At 42.3% G+C, this 18,030-nt stretch overlaps 1 protein-coding gene across 5 annotated transcripts in view; it reads right to left on the reverse strand.

Annotated features, from left to right (window-relative positions):
- LOC126354924 (uncharacterized) overlaps nt 1–18,030 on the reverse strand; it is a 231,124-nt gene that overhangs the window by 60,089 nt on the left and 153,005 nt on the right. For 2 of the 5 annotated variants that reach the window (XR_007565397.1, XM_050005022.1), the window contains exon 2: nt 6,973–7,247. The exons of 2 other annotated variants lie outside the window; for them this stretch is intronic. Coding sequence is in view for 1 of the 3 variants with exons in the window: in XM_050005022.1 (XP_049860979.1) it covers nt 7,053–7,247 (195 nt within the window). In the remaining 2 variants the exon portion in view is untranslated. Of the gene's footprint in view, nt 1–6,972; nt 7,248–8,416; nt 8,549–18,030 lie in introns of those variants that run through there. One more of the 5 variants, XR_007565395.1, reaches the window with a different exon arrangement.

Consider the following 18,030-nt stretch of genomic DNA (forward strand, 5'->3'; position numbering starts at 1 on the left):
AACTGAAACCGATTATCAAGTTAATATTGATATCTGTATATGTATGTGTGTTGTGTATAACCCTGCATAAGTCTGGAGAGCATGATGTAATTTCAATTATATTTGGCCAACGTATTACTAAGTATCAGCAGACAGTTACTGTAGCTGCAAGACAATCCCTATTTGTCTGATTAGGGTGGGAAAGAGATTATATGTAACCAAAACTCTGAAACAATAGGAGAAAATTCAACAAAACGTGGTACATATATGATATGTAAGGTCATCCGAAGACCAGTATCAGTTGCAAAGCGATTTAGAAAAGATTGCTGTATGGTGTGGCAGGTGGAAGTTGACGCTAAATAATGAAAAGTGTGAGGTGATCCACATGAGTTCCAAAAGAAATCCGTTCGAATTCGATTACTCGATAAATAGTACAATTCTCAAAGCTGTCAATTCAACTAAGTACCTGGGTGTTAAAATTACGAACAACTTCAGTTGGAAAGACCACACAGATAATATTGTGGGGAAGGCGAGCCAAAGGTTGCGTTTCATTGGCAGGACACTTAGAAGATGCAACAAGTCCACTAAAGAGACAACTTACACTACACTCGTTCGTCCTCTGTTAGAATATTGCTGCGCGGTGTGGGATTCTTACCAGGTGAGATCGACGGAGGACATCGAAAGCGTGCAAAAAAGGGCAGCTCGTCTTGTATTATCACGTAATAGGGGAGAGAGGGTGGCAGATATGATACGCGAAATGGGATGGAAGTCATGACAGCAACGACGTTTTTCGTCGCGGCGAGATCTTTTTACGAAATTTCAGTCAACAACTTTCTCTTCCGAATGCGAAAATATTTTGTTGAGCACAACCTACATAGGTAGGAATGATCATCAATATAAAATAAGAGAAATCAGAGCTCGAACAGAAAGGTTTTTCCCGTGCGCTGTTAGGGATTGGAATAGTAGAGAGATAGTATGATTGTGGTTCGATGAACCCTCTGCCAAGCACTTAAAAATGTGAATTGCAGAGTCGTCATGTAGATAGATGTAGATATAGTATCTTGTAAAATGTATAGTGTATGGCTGGCACCCCAAGCGGTAGGACGAGAATGTGAAGGGCTAACAAGTAGATGAAGGTGGGAAGGGATAACATTTAAGATAAAACTATATAAATGTTACACCCACAATTTTAGGGGTAGTTGGGTTAATTAGTAAGAGTTCTGATTCTTCATGTCTACATATTTATTTCTGGACATAATCACCCTGTCGTCAAACACGTTTCTCCCAACAAGAGACTAGTTTCTTAACATCAGCATTGTAGTATGTTTGACTTTGTTGACGGAGTCACAACCTCGATTCTCCTTGAACCTCTTCATCACTATCAATGTGAAATCCGCGTAAAATCGTATGGCGCTATGTCAAGATTGTAGGGGGGATGGTGGATGACACTGGACCCAAGGCGCTGAATTTTTGAAGTTGTTGCAACGCTGTGCTCTATGTGTTGACGAACTCCTCGAATTCTAAACTCGATTACAGCATGCTGTAACTCATGCACCATTACAGTTACGTTACACTTCGTCATGTTACACATTACAATTAGGAGCCCTCTATCGACAAATATGTAGACATTAAGAATAAAGATGTTGAATGTTTATAACTTTTGTTTCCTTTAGAAAAATTTAAACGTATTCATGTAAAAAATTGGGAGGAATTAACAGTTCAGTACGCCCTCAGAGATGGTGAGGTGATGACATTAAAAGAGCTCATATTTGTTACTTACAGTCGGAGATAGCGTTAATGAGGTCATCGATTTACAAGCTCAACTAACTTTTGTAAAACTGTCTTAACCAATTAAGTAGTCGCAGTTACATGGTCAGTCAGTCACATAAGACAAAAGTTTGGAGAAAATTTGGGAGGGTTTTTCCATCAATGGCATTCATCTGCCATCCAAGACAAAAATTCCAAAAATCTTAGTCAGATCTACGTGGGGATTGAAACTATTTTTAATGTATTTCATTATAAGTACTGTCGAAAGTCATATTATTATAAATGTATATGTGTGTGTTGAAGTGATATTCTTTTGAGCGTGAAAGTATTTTTTTTTAGTTTTTACTTTTCGTTTTCTACTCTGTAGAGTGGGGAAGGCTGTTTCAGATTTGGTAAGTTGTACAGCTCAGTTTTCTTTTTTTTTGCACAAACCTAGATGGGAACCGAGACGAGAACTTTTTATGAAAATTCAGTCACTACGTTTTTAGGGTGGTTCGACGAACCTTCAGCCAAGCTGTTAAGTATGAACTGCAAAGTTATCACGTAGAAGGAGATGAAAAGGTTGAAACTATTTGTTATTATTTTTCGTCCCAAACAAACACATGACGATCTGGTGCGTGTATGTGTGCTTGAAACTGTGGTTAAAAGAGTAAAGTCGATGAGTTTCATGGCATTTGCAGCAATGTGGTCCATTCTGATAAAGGAAACTATTTCCTGACGGGATATCTTAGAAAGCTAGACATCCAGACCTGACCCCTATTTTTTTAGGCTGGTGCCGGGTGTGTAGCAAAAGTTAATTCCCTCGTTCCGGAATTGCAGATAGGACAACTGCTGAATAAGATTTACCTTCAGCCGGATGGCGCAACGGTTCACACAGTACACCACAGCATGGTTATATTCTGGCACACTTTTCCACGCCGTTTGATATCTCACCTTGGCGATTTGACCTGACCATCACATTCCTTAGGTTAAACCGCTCTGAGTTACTTCCCTTGATATTGCCTGCAAGAAAGAGTCTTTGCCGGTCAGTTGCAGACAGTTGTTGACTGCCATTCGATTTGAAATAAGCGCAGTTTCGCAGAAAATGTGAAGGACTTTTACGGACGCTATCCAGTGGTGCTTTCACGAGACCATCCAGCAAACGGGCGACATTTGGAGGAAGTTATTTCCAACGTGTAGTTATGTCTCTCCATATGTGTTCCATACTGTAGTAACACCGAATTTATGTATTTGTATTTCTCAATTGTATCAAAATTAGTACTTGCATGCACCATGATTCTGTTATCATTAGAAGCTGATAGACACAATATGTGCGATCCTGCAATAAAATATATTGATATCAATTTCTTTTCACAGATCTTTTTAGAACATTTATCTATTTGGAGGAAGTTCTTTCCAACGTGTAGTTATGTCTTCCCATATGTGTTCCATACTGTAGTAACACCGAATTTATGTATTTGTATTTCTCAATTGTATCAAAATTAGTACTTGCATGCACCATGATTCTGTTATCATTAGAAGCTGATAGACACAATATGTGCGATCCTGCAATAAAATATATTGATATCAATTTCTCTTCACAAATATTTTTAGAACATTTATCTATTCAAGCTGTTTGAATCATATTTCTCCAAATTTTGACTAAACTGCTTGGTATCTAACTGGGAATATTCTCAAATGAAATTAATACTTTTTTAACATATTCCCTAATTTTTTTGTGCTTGGTGCCTCAAAATGTCTCGACGATTTCAAATTTGAATAACACGCGCTAGAAACAAGATACGGCGACGATGGCACCGTCTGTTGGTAGTGCGGAGTGTGAAGTTCCATCCCATGCACATACCAGAAATTGTGTCACAAGGGTCGAAGCAACATCGTTCATCAGCTGTGGGGAGCTATTTTCGCCACGACGAATCTGTCGTGCACATGTAAGGAGCCATTCGTAAGTATTTTAAGATTCAGCTGCGGTATCCAATTGTGCTCGTGGAGCATACTGAACTGAGTAAGAAACTTACATGCAACCGCCAGACAACCGACCCTCCGAAAACCGTCTGAACTGCCGAGAACATCAAACGTGCGCCTAGCAGTTTACAGGCAAGCCCTCGTCGTTCGTTAGGAAAACTTGGTTCCAGCAAGACGTCGCACCATTCAACAAGACCTTGCAAGTTCTCCATGAAGTGCGGTGGTAACCCTTGCCTGATTTAACCGTGCCAGATCTTTACCTATGGGGTTATTCGAAGGCGAGAATATACTGCGACAGGCCAAGAAGCTTTCAACCGTCAAAAGATCTATTTCATGACGAAATTTCCAGAATTCTCCCAGCAGTTACATAAGATGTTTTCAAAAACTGGGTGAAATGCCTGAAGTATTGTGTAGCTGCGAATGATCGTCATTTTTCCGGTGTGGTAATAAGTAAATTTGAATAGATCTTGTACGTACCTTGCGAAAATGTTCAACCAATTTTCGCATTTAGCTAATGTGTCTGATTTGAAATCGTCAAAACACTATGAAACACTCTGTAGCATCGACGTGAATTTACTTTAAGTTAAGGAAACCGTTCCATTACAAATTATACATATGAATGTATGACACAGTTATTGTAGATATTTTGTACGAATGTAACCTTGGGTTTGGCGGGCCATTGTGGCCGAGCAGTTCTAGTCGCTTCAGTCCGGAACCACGCGGCTGCTACGGTCGCAGGTTCGAATCCTGAACCAGGCATGGTTGTGTGTGATGTCCTTAGTTTAGTTAAGTTTACTCAGTCCGATGATCTCAGATGTTAAGTCCCATAGTGCTCAGAGCCATTTGAACCATTTTTGGAACCTTGGGTTTTTAAAAGACTTCTTCTGCAACTAGCAGTGGCAAATAAGCAGATTCGTGATTTCTGCTGAGCTGCAGCAACATGGTAAGTCAATTATTAATAAAGAATGTTCATTGCCAACTATTATTCAGAACCTACATGCTGATACACTCTATGTGATTAAAAGTACCCCCACTCCTCTTTGTTACGTGGAATTGAACCGTAAATGACGCGAGAGGGTTTCTCCAACTGAATTCTTCTCTTAACTGTAGTGTTTTCTTCAATAAAACAACTTCTCGTTTGCATGACTCTCTGCTAACTACACTCCTGGAAATGGAAAAAAGAACACATTGACACCGGTGTGTCAGACCCACCATACTTGCTCCGGACACTGCGAGAGGGCTGTACAAGCAATGATCAAACGCACGGCACAGCGGACACACCAGGAACCGCGGTGTTGGCCGTCGAATGGCGCTAGCTGCGCAGCATTTGTGCACCGCCGTCGTCAGTGTCAGCCAGTTTGCCGTGGCATACGGAGCTCCATCGCAGTCTTTAACACTGGTAGCATGCCGCGACAGCGTGGACGTGAACCGTATGTGCAGTTGACGGACTTTGAGCGAGGGCGTATAGTGGGCATGCGGGACGCCGGGTGGACGTACCGCCGAATTGCTCAACACGTGGGGCGTGAGGTCTCCACAGTACATCGATGTTGTCGCCAGTGGTTGGCGGAAGGTGCACGTGCCCGTCGACCTGGGACCGGACCGCAGCGACGCACGGATGCACGCCAAGACCGTAGGATCCTACGCAGTGCCGTAGGGGACCGCACCGCCACTTCCCAGCAAATTAGGGACACTGTTGCTCCTGGGGTATCGGCGAGGACCATTCGCAACCGTCTAGATGAAGCTGGGCTACGGTCCCGCACACCGTTAGGCCGTCTTCCGCTCACGCCCCAACATCGTGCAGCCCGCCACCAGTTGTGTCGCGACAGGCGTGAATGGAGGGACGAATGGAGACGTGTCGTCTTCAGCGATGAGAGTCGCTTCTGCCTTGGTGCCAATGATGGTGGTATGCGTGTTTGGCGCCGTGCAGGTGAGCGCCACAATCAGGACTGCATACGACCGAGGCACACAGGACCAACACCCGGCATCATTGTGTGGGGAGCGATCTCCTACACTGGCCGTACACCTCTGGTGATCGTCGAGGGGACACTGAATAGTGCACTGTACATCCAAACCGTCATCGAACCCATCGTTCTACCATTCCTAGACCAGCAAGGGAACTTGCTGTTCCAACAGGACAATGCACGTCCGCATGTATCCCGTACACCCAACGTGCTTTAGAAGTTGTAAGTCAACTACCCTGGCCAGCAAGATCTCCGGATCTGTCAAAAAATGGCTCTGAGCACTATGGGACTTAACATCTATGGTTATCAGTCCCCTAGAACTTAGAACTACTTAAACCTAACTAACCTAAGGACAGCACACAACACCCAGCCATCACGAGGCAGAGAAAATCCCTGACCCCGCCGGGAATCGAACCCGGGAACCCGGGCGTGGGAAGCGAGAACGCTACCGCACGACCACGAGATGCGGGCCCGGATCTGTCCCCCATTGAGCATGTTTGGGACTGGATGAAGCGTCGTCTCACGCGGTCTGCACATCCAGCACGAACGCTGGTCCAACTGAGGCGCCAGGTGGAAATGGCATGGCAAGCCGTTCCACAGGACTACATCCAGCATCTCTACGATCGTGTCCGTGGGAGAATAGCAGCCTGCATTGCTGCGAAAGGTGGATATACACTGCACTAGTGCCGTCATTGTGCATGCTCTGTTGCCTGTGTCTATGTGCCTGTGGTTCTGTCAGTGTGATCATGTGATGTATCTGACCCCAGGAATGTGTCAATAAAGTTTCCCCTTCCTGGGACAATGAATTCACGGTGTTCTTATTTCAATTTACAGGAGTGTAAAATATACGCCAACTTCTACATCAACAGATACTCGTCGTTTGTAGATTAAGAGTTGAGTCTGGAATCAACTGCATATAAAAATTGCATAAAAACGTAAACAAAAAGATGGTAATTTATATTAGCATTATACTGTAATATACTGTATTACAATTTACCTTAACTGCTGTTACACAGCGAAGGCAATCCCTACTGCAATGACCATAACGGCTACATTTGGAGGGCCAAACACAGGTTTTCCAAATAGTGTTTAGTCCAGTCTGTGATATTACTGTAAAAGAGCATTTAATTTTGTGCTTTCCTAGTTCATATACAGTTGCTTTAGATTTCTGCTACCTGTTACCTTCTTCTTCATCAGACTTGCTATGTAAGCATTTCTGTTTATTCCGTCTGTTACAGTCATACTAGGCTGCTGGACTTCTTTGTGGCAAGGGTGTATGGCTGATGTAAGAAAAGAGAAATAATTTAATTTTGCTATGTACAAATTTTATTTGTTGCAAAGACGGTTATTACATCGATGACTTCCCCACTATAAAGTATATGTTCAGCGGTAGTAGTAGGGGTAGCCCGCAGCGGCGTAAGGGTAGGCGGAGTAGGCGCTGACGGCGGGGTAGCCGAAGGCGCTGTAGGCGTAGGGGGCGGCGTAGGCGTAGTAGGCCTCGGCGCCCTTCAGGGTCTCCTTGGCCTTCTCCTGGGCCAACACGGCCGCCACCAGCAGCACTACGAGGAAAGAGCAGACCTGCGAATTGAACAAGTAGAAAATAATTCCATTATACTTATTTCAGTATATTATGTGTTTGACAGTGAAAGATTTGTATGGTGGTAACCTCATTCGTGAATAAATTATTAGATATTGAATTACATATTGACTTGTGCACGAGAGACAGGACAGATTTTTGGGTCTTGTTTTTGAGTTTACAAGTGACCAGAATGTCCTAAAATTTTCTGATTTTTCACGAGGATACGATAGTGAAAGTTCCTGTAGCCTTCACATACAGCCCTTGTTAAAGATTAATGTCCTTTCATTACCGTTGCTCTATCAACTTTCCTGAATTCACTTCTGTTGCCAGAAAGTAATAGTCTCTGTTTTCGCAATATTCTCTGTATATAATACACATAGGTTGGTACTTGCGATTTATAACTGTACTGTATATATGTATGTTTAATCTGGACCATGGGTGATGGTTTCCTTGTTTTAACCACAGTTGTTCTGTGTTTGCAGATGTGAGGTACATGCTGTCTAATAATACCATAAGTAGAACGCTGGAGAAAAAAACAGAAATCTCAGGTCATAAAATTTCACTCTCTGTACTCATAGTTTTAGCCCTTAAATGCAGAAGGACTTCCTTTCTTAGTTATGTTATTCTGCATTCATTTATCGTCGAAGCCTTCAGCATTTTTATTCTGCAGCGACCATTAAAATGAAAGATAAATACGACGAAAAAATCCTGGAATTATTGGACAAAAATATTCTTTACCAATTGGAGAATACAGAAGAAAGAGAAGGATATGATGAAAATGGGCTGGGATTGGTTTGTTTTGGGGGAGGAGGCCAGACAGCGAGGTCATCGGTCTCATCGGATTAGGGAAGGGTGGGGAAGGAAGTGGGCCGTGCCCTTTGGAAGGAACCATCCCGGCATTCGCTTGGAGCTATCTAGGGAAACCACAGAAAACCTAAATCAGGATGGCTGGACGCAGGATTCAACTGTCGTCCTCCCGAATGCGAGTCCAGTGTGCTAACCACTGCGCCACCTCGCTCGGTTGATGAGAATGAGATCGGCATGTAGTTATGAGGTGATCCAACAACTAAAGAAGTATATCTCGTTGAAAGTAGGTAACATGAGCACAGTTCCTCAGGAAAAACAATAACGACCATCTGTTTGGAGCTGAGCTGACGCTTGTACTTACGAAAGCCTTCATGATGTAGCGGCGTGTTGCGGCTGCGATGTGATGCCGATCAGCTGGCCTGGCCCTGTATTTATACTGGACACGGCCGACCTCGGGCGACGACAACGCCCGCTGCACAACGGGGCTCAGCGAATCGACCGCCTGCTGTGTCCTTGACTTGACGACAAGCTTCCAAAACTAATCACCCACCCGGGAACACGGAGCAGGCTGTAGTTACGTGGCGGTCACCGTGTCGCCCCGACACTTTATTCCTTCAAGACAGAGGCAAACGTATTCTGTACAGACACTAATGTTACTCACTGTTACTGTAGTCGTCCAACTTGGACGATTCCATTTGAATTGTGCAAAACAATTTAACCTCTTCTTACCAGAAAGGTATCCAATGTCGCTTGAGCAATAAATCATTTAAAGCGATTCAAAAAACCTACATTTCATTACCATTTTTAATAGACGTCATAGGACAGTTACGCTTAAGTGTAGACTTACGTATACATGTTCTTATATACAGGGTGTCCCACTTATCTTGACCACCCTAAAGAACTGTTTGTCCAGAAGCAAATTACAAAATGTTTCAAGAAAATGTTCTTTAGTCGTCAGGTGGACATCAATCAGGATGATTGCCTTCGATGTAGCTTTGTTTTTTACGAAGATATGAACAGCGGTATGACTTTTTTTAAATGGAACTCTGTTTTTTGTGTTCAGTAATTCATTTCTTCTCCCAAAGACCTATTCAAAAATGCATCACAGTGTACCATTCACTGAAACACAACGTTATTAATTACGTAACACAACACTGACTTTGAGGCCGGGATCACAAACTCGTCCATTTGCTGGAGTTGTCAGAAAACAAATGAAAGCCAAGTAAAAGCATAGCACACAATTGACTTGAACGCTCCTGTAGCATGCCCAGGAATAGAACATTCAGAGATGCTCAAATGGTGACCCTGGATTCCGATACACTGGTGCACTCGTTGAATGAAAGAATTATTTACTGCTTCCAGTGTTGCCTTCTGAAGAGAATTACAAGCAAGCACGATACTTCCTGCATGTCCTCTGGAGTTGTTGGAATATCGCGGTAGACAACGTCTTTAATTAATTCCCAAAGAAAAAAGTCTAGAGGATTTAAATCAGGAGACCTAACAGGCCAAGTAACTGTTCCTCCTAGACCAATCCATCTGGCAGGATACCTTCGGTTCAGGACACGTCATCCATCGTGTCGATACCACATAAGCATTCTGGTTCATAGCTTCACTTGATCCAGAAGAGGAGGAACAATTACTCTGAGGAAGTTGGCATACGCTGTGCCGTTTAGACTACCATTGATGAAATAACGCCCAATAATTGTAGTACCAAGCATCCCAAACCAGACGTTAACTCTCTATTGTGCTGATGTTCCACCTGTCTAAGCCATCGTGGATTGTCGCTGGACCAATAATGCATGTTCCTTGTATTTACCTGTCCTTTGAGAAGCAACATTTATCATTGGAGAAGAAGTTCGGGTTGGCAAGGATTTGCGGCAGTGTCCACTGACAGAACTGTACACGATTCTGGAAACCGTTCCTATGCAATTCTTGATGTAGGTGTACATGGTATTGATGGAACCGATGACGTGTAAGAATACGATGTACACTAGTTTTAGGAATGCGAGTCTCGTGTTCAAGCTGTTGTGTGCTCACATGTCGATTCATAGCTACGGAAGCGAGAACAGTAACTTCGGCAGCTTGGTCTGTGCGAGTGCTACGACGATTACGTTGTCGTGCTTTGAAAATTCCTATTCTCTGAAGCGTCGCAACAAGACGTGAAAACATCCTTCAGGGAGGTGGGTTCTTGTCAGGATATCGCTCTCTGTATAGTTCCGCTGCCTGCGTAGCATTTCGCCTATCTTGGACAACAACAACAACACTAAAAGAAACATTTCGTCGATGCATTTTGTAGGAAGGAAAGCCTTTACTGTATTCCTACACTACACAACAGTATTTAAAAAGACTAAAGTACTGTAATAAATGTAACCGTACATAATACAGTAGATTGGCATTTCTAACTTCTCTTAATTGGTGTAGATTCTACTCACACTGCTCTTCAACTGACGACGGTTGAGGGAATGACGGGTGTACATTCTACCTGTGTTTACATTTGTCCTTCGTCAGTGACAGCATGTTGATGTGTTCCATCACCCTGCGAACCTGCACTAAGCGATGGGAGCGTCAACGTCAATGTTGTTTTATGTAGTTAATAACGTTGTGTTTCAGTGATTGGTACACTGATATACATTTTTAAATAGGTCTTTAGGAGAGCAAATGAATTACCGAATGAAAAATAGAGGGTGCCGTTTAAAAAAGTCATACCGCTGTTCAAACCTTTGTAAAAAACAAAGCTACAACGAAGGCATTCCTACTGATTGATGTTCCCTAACGGCTAAAGATTATTTTGTTGAAACATTTTGTAATTTTCGTCTGGACAAACAGTTATTTAGGGTGGTCAAGATAAATGGGACACCATGTATATTGGGTGTTTGTTTTTACTTGCAACAATCTGGAAGAATACACATCATACGTAAAGAATGGTTCAAATGGCTCTAAGCAGTATGGGACTTAACATCTGAGGTCATCTGTCCCCTAGACGTAGAACTACTTAAACCTAACTATCCTAAGGACATCACAACATCCATGCCCGAGGCGGGATTCGAACTAGCGACCGTAGCAAAAGCAGGTTCCAGACTGTAGAGCCTAGAACCGCTCGGTCACAGCGGCCGGCACTAAAGAATGTTCCAGATGGAAAGTTAATATTTTCAAGGGAGACACCTGTCTGTGCTAAAACTCGCCACAGTCTAACACAGCCCCCTTTTTTTTATTTAAATGGAACTCCCTAATTTGACTGCAGATTCGGATTCTACACTAAAAATACCTATTGTTTATCTGAAATTTTGCCATTCGTAGCAGATGGAGCAGAAATTGGTGAGAGTTATGACGGTTAGACGTGAGAACAAACCGAAATCAATCATGGTGATGATGAGGGACAATTTATAAAATCAAGCATCCATATAAATACTATGGCCGTGCCGCTAGACGAAAGATCGTATCCGACTTGGAACTGGTCAGATCTTGGGCCAGAGTGGGAGGGGCTACGGTATAGAGTCTCGCTATCTTGGAGTTGAACTGGCGAACAAGAAGGAAGTAGGGTGGCAAGCAAGAGGTCGGGTGTCTCCGGTCTCTGATACATGGTCTGGGTCGTGTCGGTCGTCCCAGGGAATCCTCAATTTGTCGCCGTGTTGGGCCGTCGGATATGCGGGGCGTGTCTTGGCAGAAGTCGGAAAACAGCGTGTTAGTGACCAGAACTGCGTGACTGCACGGAGCCAGTACACGGTAGCTGGCAGCTGGGGGACTGTTACCGGCCGAGGGGCGCATTTTACTGTTGTCTTCAAACTTAACCTACGATCGTGGCCAACTACTTGTAGCGGGAAGCAGGCGTCCTCCGAGCATTCATTTAATAAAGCGGATGAGCAGGTTGTGTATTGTTCCGTTAGAATTCCTAGGGTGGTTATCATGTCATGCAATCCTCCTTGTGCGTCCCTGTCACTATGTTTGTGTACGTGAGCGTGCTAACGTGTAGTGCCTGGAAAGTTAGTTATTCCGACGGCAAGCCGTTTGTATTCTGACTGAAACCTGTCGCCGCGGTTGGGTAAGCTCAATCTGTACCGTTTTCCACTTAGTGTATGTGTATGTTAAGGTTTTGCTGCCTTACGAATTTAATATTTCTTATTGGACGTCCTAGCACCTAGCACTGAAATTTAACTGTTTGCGTCTTAGCGCTCAAGCTGAAGTTTTCTTGCTGTTGGATAACCTTTTGTTTGCTTGGCATATGAGAAGCGTTGTGTTGTACATGGAGCAGTAACTGCACTTTCTGTCGTGTGTTTTGGGTACTCGCATGGTTGTTGAATTCTTGCTCAAGAGAAGGAGTGTCGATTGAAATATCGACATTGCATTTAATATACATACTGGCTTTTCTTTTTGGAAAGACGAGAGGAAAGTAAATTTGCTGGCTTAGCCTGTGGATCACTGAGGTCGACATATTGCTGCAGTATGCCTTGTTTTAAAATTAGTGCGTTGTGTGTTTTTGTATACAACACAATATTACTCTGGAAAGCCTGAAGTAATTTCAGTACTATTAGGGACACACTTCACTTTGTACCAGCAGACAATTACTGTAGGTGCAAGGCAAACTCAGTTTGTCGAATTGGGGTGGGGAAAAGGTAACATGTAATCTGAAACATTTGGAAGAAATTCAATTCAGCTTGGTACATATATGATATACTACAATTTGTACAGAAACCAGATGACAGTTATAAGAGTCGAGGGCCACGAAAGGGGAGCAGTGATTGGGAAGGCAGTGAGACGGGGTTGTAGCCTATCCCCGACGTTGTTCAATCTGTATATTGAGCAAGCGGTAAATGAAGCAAAAGAAAAATTCTGAGTGGGTATTAAAATCCATGGCGAAAAATGAAAACTTTGAGATTCGCCGATGTGGTTGTAATTATGTCACAGACAGCAAAGGACCTGGAAGAGCAGTTGAACGGAATGGACAGTGTCTTGAAAGGAGGATATAAGATGAACATCAACAAAAGCAAAACGAGACTAATGGAATGAAGTCGAATTAAGTCTGGTGATGCTGAGGGAATGAGATTTGGAAATGAGACACTTAAAGTAGTAAAGGAGTTTTGCTATTTGGGGAGCAAAATAACTGATGATGGTCGAAGTAGAGAGGATATAAAATGTAGACTGGCAATGGCAAGGAAAGCGTTTCTGAAGAAGAGAAATTTGTTAACATCGAGTATAGATTTAAGTGTTAGGAAGTCGTTTCTAAAAGTATTTGTATGGAGTGTAGCCATGTATGGAAGTGAAACATGGACGATAAGTAGTTTGGAAAAAAAAAGAGAATAGAAGCTTTCGAAATGTGGTGCTACAGAATAATGCTGAAGATTTGATGGGTAGATCACGTAACTAATGAGGAGGCATTGAATAGAATTGGGAAGAAGAGAAATTTGTGGCACAACTTGACTAGAAGTCAAGTTGGTAGGACATGTTCTGAGGCATCAAGGGATCACCAATTTAGTATTGGAAGGCAGAGTGGAGGGTAAAAATCGGAGAGGGAGACCAAGAGATGAATACACTAAGCAGATTCAGAAGGATGTAGGTTGCAGCAGGTACTGGGAGATGAAGGAGCTTGCACAGGATAGAGTTGTATGGAGAACTGCATCAAACCAGTCTCTGGACTGAAGACCACAACAACAACATCTAGTAAAATATACACTGTAAGATTAAAAACCCGTAGCAGCAGTACGAGAATGTAAAGACCTAATATGTACACGAGAACGGGAAGACATAACATTTAAAAAAAACTGTGTATATGTTATATCCACAATATTCGAGGTTGCTGGGATAAATGGTAAAAGTACTTATTCTTCATGTTTACATATTTATTTCTCGACGCAGTGACACTGGCGACTAACACATGTATCCCAGTGGGAGAATAGTTTTCTGACTCCAGCACTGTAGTAGGTGTGAGTTTGTTGATGGACTCAGAACGTCCACTCGTCACTATCAAATAGAGGTCCTCGACGTTTGTTTTACGGCTTAGGAAACAGATGAAAATCTGTTGAGGTTATGTCGAGAGTGCATTGGAAGATGGTGCATGACAGTAACCACAAGGTGTCGAATGGTTGCAAATGTTGCGGCTCTCGTTTGTGGTCTGGCATGCTGATCGAAAGCGTTTTCTACATGTTGAACTATTCGAATTCTAAACTCGACTGCAGCATGCTGTAACTCACGCATCAACACAGTTACGTTAGTCAACGCCATGCTACACGCTACAATTCGGAGCCCTCTAACAGTAAATATGTAGACATGAAGAATAAAATGTAGAATGTTAGTAAAGGTCGTTTTCCTCAAACAGCTGTAAAAGTTATCACATTAAAAATTCGATGGATTTACTTTCCAGCACCCTCTCGTCGATAGTGAGGCGAGAATATTAAATTCGCTCATATTTGTTGGTTGCAGTATTGTAAATGACGGCAACAATTTTCATGCTCAAGTAACTTTTGTGAAACGTTCTTTACTAATCAAGTAGATGCAGTTACATGCTCCTTCAGTCACATAAAATGAAAGTGTGGGAGTAGGGCAAAGGGGAATATGTGGAAGGGGATTTTCAGTGACGACACTTGTATGACAACCAAGACAAAACACCTGGAAATTTGTCAGATCTAGATGGGGATCGAAACTATTTTTAAGTTGTCTTATTATAAGTACAGTTGAATGGTCGAGAAAGAAATAGAAACGTATATATGTGTGTGTGTTGAAGCGATATTATTATGAGTATGAAAGAATTTTTTTATTTTAATTTGTCGTTCTCTACGCGGTATCGTAGGGAGGCCTGTTTCAGCTTCGGTAACTTGTATAACTCTTTTTTCTGTAAATACCTTGGTCGGAAGCAAGGCGAGATCTTTTAGTCACCAACTTTCTCTTCTGAATGCTAAAATATGTTGTTGAGGCATACCTACATAAGGAGAAATGGTATCGAAATAGTCTGAAGGGAGTTCAATGAACCTTCGAACAAACACTGAAGTATGAAATGCAAAGTAGATGTAGAGATTGGAACAGTTTCTTACTTCGTTTTAAGGATGATTTGTACGAAACAGACATGACTAACTGGTGTGTGTATGTATATTTGGAAGCGGGGGTAAAAGAGTAAAGTCGGTGACTGGTTCGACATGTGCAGTAATGTGGTCCACGGTCGCTATTTAATTAATTAGAGTGACTTTAGATTATTTCATTGATATTATCCAATGAAGCAAACTTTTTCATGATTAGATATGTTGCTAGATAAAACACCCACTTCGGGTTCCTATATTTTTGAGTCTGGTGCTGGGCACGTAGCAAAACTTAATTTCCTCAATCCGCAGTTGCAGGCACGAGGACTGCTAAATAAAATTTACTTTAAGCAGGATGTCAGAGCGGTTCACACAGCGCGCCACAGTACTATCATACTTTGACACACTTTTCCACACTGTTTGATATCCCACCTTGGCGATTTGACATAGCCATCACATTCCTCTGATTTAACAGCTCCAGATTACTTCCCTTGGGATTACTTGAAATAAAAGGTCTTTCCCAATCAGTTGCAGACATTTGTTGAACTTAAGACTGCCATTCGACTTGAAATAAGCGCAGTTTCACAGGGTATGTTAAGGCTTCTTATGCAAAACATCCAGCGATGCCTTGACGAGTGCATCCAGAAAGCAGGAGATATTTGGAAAAAGTTATTTCCAGTGTGTAATGATGTGTGCCAATATGTGGTACATGCTGCAGTAACAGCCAATATATGTATTTATATTTGATAATTAGTACTAAATTATCAAATTACTACTTGCATTTGCCGTGTTTCTCTTAGTTACGTATTCGGCAGTTCATCTGAACGATTCTTTTATTGAAACACTGTGGAACTAGTAAGCTTACAGGACATATATACATGATTGGTGAACACACTAGTTTAGTCTTACTCATGCAACTGCACTTAAAAACAGATTTTTTATTTTTTATTTATTTATTTATTTATTTATTTTTTGCTTTCCGTGCCTCAATATGCAGATACAGAACCCTTATGGAGTCGTTTTGTTGTTCCTCTGTCTGTCAGACTAATAAGAACCATTTATCTAAGAAACAGATAGATTTACTATTTTCAAATTTATTCACATATTAAACTCTGTAGTTTCTTGGAGGTTTGAAATATTTTAAGATTCTAAGTCACTAAAATCAAAAGACATGGCCATTTATGTCACATATTTTGATACTCGAAAACTTACTCATCAGAACCTACAGGATGTTTCCCGTCGACCCAGAATCAAGAAAATTGGAAAGAAGTATTGCTTCACAGTACATGTTAAGTACAAAAATCCAAAAGTTAATAATTTGTAGTTTTATAACAGGAAAAAATGTTTTAGAATATTTTTATTCGTGTTATGTTTGCCCATCTGTTAAGACCCTTTATCTCTGGAGAAGTTTGGTGTATCTAATTCAAATTTGTTTGACATACTAAGGGCTATGGGCACTTGGCGCTGTAACAATTTTAAGCTTCTAAATTGAAGCACTCAAACGATACGGTCATTTATGCTGCATCTATTGATACTATCGCTCATCAAAACCTATAGCGTACTTCCCATTGATATAGACTCGTGAAAATCGGCAAGAAGTTAGCTTTCACAGTACAAGTAAAGCAAAAAAAAAAAAAAAAGAATCTCGTTAAACTGTGATTATATCACATAAAAATATCTCCGAACGGATCATCCTACCACCCGGCAGGAGAGAATTTGATCCCCTTGAATCTCGCTCGGTCGGCTGTAGGACGCACGAGTGCATCTCCGTGTCGTGGTAGCCTAGTTGCTTCACACGTTTGCATTATATTGATTCTTCTGGCGGTGAGCATTCCCTATTAAAGGGTAAACACAGATGGCGCTGTGGTAGCATGCCCCTAGGTTATGTGTTGCCGAACGACGTTGAAACCCTTACCATTACATCTGCTATCCCCCTGGTGGTGTAAGGTTGTCGTGTCGTAACACAGGATAGAGGAAAGACAGGGCGGGTGGACTCATTCTGCAATTTTCGAGCGGTGAGGAAGAAATGCAAAAAGACAAATTTCTAGTGAAGCTTTAAATACTATCACAGGGCACCTATGAAAGGCACGGATTTTGCGACTCGAAAGGTGTTTGCCGCAGAAGACTCATGGAATTCAGGAGTACTAATTAAGACTATTTATTAGTGATCAGACAAACTACTACACTCAAGGCTAATTCTAAAAATTAGGGAAAGCAAAGGAGGCAGTTGATTGCACAACAAAAGGCAGTGTATGAAGCCATGGGGTGAAGGCTACCCGCAATAGCGAACATTGGCTGCATGTTCAGTACAAACTTGAGAGAAGAGGTGAGGAAAACGGATATGTTGGTGCTTACCGAGGCGCCCCACCGATCTGAATACAAAAACATGGGTTTTTAAGGAATCGGGGCGGTGCAATATTTTTCCCTTTGTAGTCGGCCCTCAAATCCATCGGCGCTTAACAAGCTTTGGTCACTCTGACAAGTCACTGACCACCTCCATTGCGTCTCCAGCCAACCACATTTAGATTCCTCTCCTTGTCCCACACGGCAGATAAGGACGATTCTTTCATTAGCAAACTCCAAATTTAGTAGCAACAACGTTCAGCTCAAAGCTAAACGTCACTGCGACTCTTTTTATGGTCAGCAGTAATAGTGCTTTACGTCACTTAGTCCCCCAGTCCTTTCGGGAGTGGGGACTGCTGTATAGCAACACTCTAGTCTGTGACGTTGCAGTTCCCAGGAGCAAACATCAAGCTTCCTGCCTAAGACTCGCCTTTCTTGTCCATCTTCTACAGTGACACCTTACGACAGCGTCTAGGCGGTGGGTGGAGTTACCAGTTAATTCTCTGAAGTGGAACTTCTGCTCCAGTACAGCTGCACAGAGCGTCTGCAATTTGCACGGCTCTAGCGTTACTATTTAGCTCAGTTAACCTAAACACTACCACTTTTGCCTACTCTCTGCGTTGTGTCT

The sequence above is a fragment of the Schistocerca gregaria genome, chromosome 3 (assembly GCF_023897955.1).
Source record: "Schistocerca gregaria isolate iqSchGreg1 chromosome 3, iqSchGreg1.2, whole genome shotgun sequence".
In the NCBI taxonomy this organism is placed as follows: Eukaryota; Metazoa; Arthropoda; class Insecta; order Orthoptera; family Acrididae; genus Schistocerca; species Schistocerca gregaria.